At 41.7% G+C, this 1,350-nt stretch overlaps 1 protein-coding gene across 1 annotated transcript in view; it reads right to left on the bottom strand.

Moving 5' to 3' along the window:
* Positions 1 to 1,350, bottom strand: part of sim (bHLH transcription factor single-minded) — a 14,502-nt gene that overhangs the window by 11,632 nt on the left and 1,520 nt on the right. Inside the window, 2 exon segments of the mRNA XM_013318876.1 lie at positions 274 to 471; positions 903 to 1,124. Coding sequence (XP_013174330.1) covers positions 274 to 471; positions 903 to 1,124 — 420 coding nt within the window.

The raw sequence follows: 1,350 nt of genomic DNA, 5'->3' as shown, positions 1-1,350 counted from the left end.
GACGCACACTCATCAGACGAAACGCGGAATTCCACTTGACGCGGGTCTTCTGTGTGGTCGTGGTATTTCACCGGTCGAGCCTGGCCAAGTCGTGCGAAGATGTTAAAGCGGGCTCTACCACTGTTACAAGGTATTTCCAGAACAGCCAAATGGATTTCGCTGAAATTTGACATAGATGTAGAACATAGTCTGTAAGAACACATAGGCTGCCAAATTTTGTTTATTTTTTAATTCCGCGTAGACAAAGTTGCAAGCAAAAGCAAACTGGTAGAGTAAAATTTGTTGGTGACGGTACCTGACTTAATCCAAGATGTACAGATGCTGTCTCACTGATATACATAATCTTGCCGTCAGGAGCCACCACGAAGATGAAGCCGTCCAATGTCTGCAGTAAATGTGAACCCAGTTCTCGTATGGAGAGTTCACGCGGCTGTAATGGCGGCGGTGCTGCGCCCCACGCGTCACCGAGACCTGTATGAAATATTTTCCAAGTTAGTTTATCGAAATTCAAAAATCGAATTCGGAATTTTAAAAATCGAATTTGGAATTTTGAGAATCGAATTCCAAATCCAAAAATTGTAAAATGAAAATCGATTTTTAAAAATCGAATTATCTATTTTTTAATTTTGATTTTTTCAAGCTTTGTCAGATATTTTGGTCAAAGTGCGAAAATACTTTGCCAAACTTGAAAAGTGAACTAAACAAAGCGCAAAATATAGTCAATGTTCTATCCCTACTCATTTGGAAGACATATGTAGTAGCGGAATTCGTTTTTTCCTTTGCGATCCTTCAACTATAGAAAAAACAGAACAACATCTAAGAATCTATCAAGCTGTTTTAAATTGTCGTACTGCATTCCAGTATGCGCCATATACAGTCTTGCAGGAGTTCACAACACTCACCGTCAGGAAAGACCTGCCTCATCTTCAAATAACTCGTCGTCAATCTGATCACTGACGCCTTGTCGAGCTGCGAGGTGATAGCTGAAGGTAACGGCAGGAGTTTCGCAAGTTCTAAGAACTCAGAGTTCTCTTTCTCCCGACGGGAGCGAGCCGCGTTCTTACTCTTCTCCTTCATGATGGCAGTCGCGTCTATTGACAATGGCCGCTGCTCCCTGCGGCAGGCTGAAAAGGATACTACATAAATAACAAGTCTTATTACGTACTCTATGAAAATAAGTTAATGATTAAATAATCGTCGAATATTAAAAAAAAAACAGTAGGCTATAATATGCCCGCGAGCATCAGCTCCCGTCCCGTCCAAGTCCTGAGAAAATCTGTCCAGCGGTTCCAGAGATTGCACGGAACAAACGGTCTTGCGGACAGACAGACAGACTGACAAAATTAAACA

This window comes from Papilio xuthus, unplaced genomic scaffold, assembly GCF_000836235.2.
Source record: "Papilio xuthus unplaced genomic scaffold, Pxut_1.1 DF826776.1, whole genome shotgun sequence".
Classification (NCBI taxonomy): Eukaryota; Metazoa; Arthropoda; class Insecta; order Lepidoptera; family Papilionidae; genus Papilio; species Papilio xuthus.
This window is presented reverse-complemented; position numbering and strand designations above follow the sequence as displayed.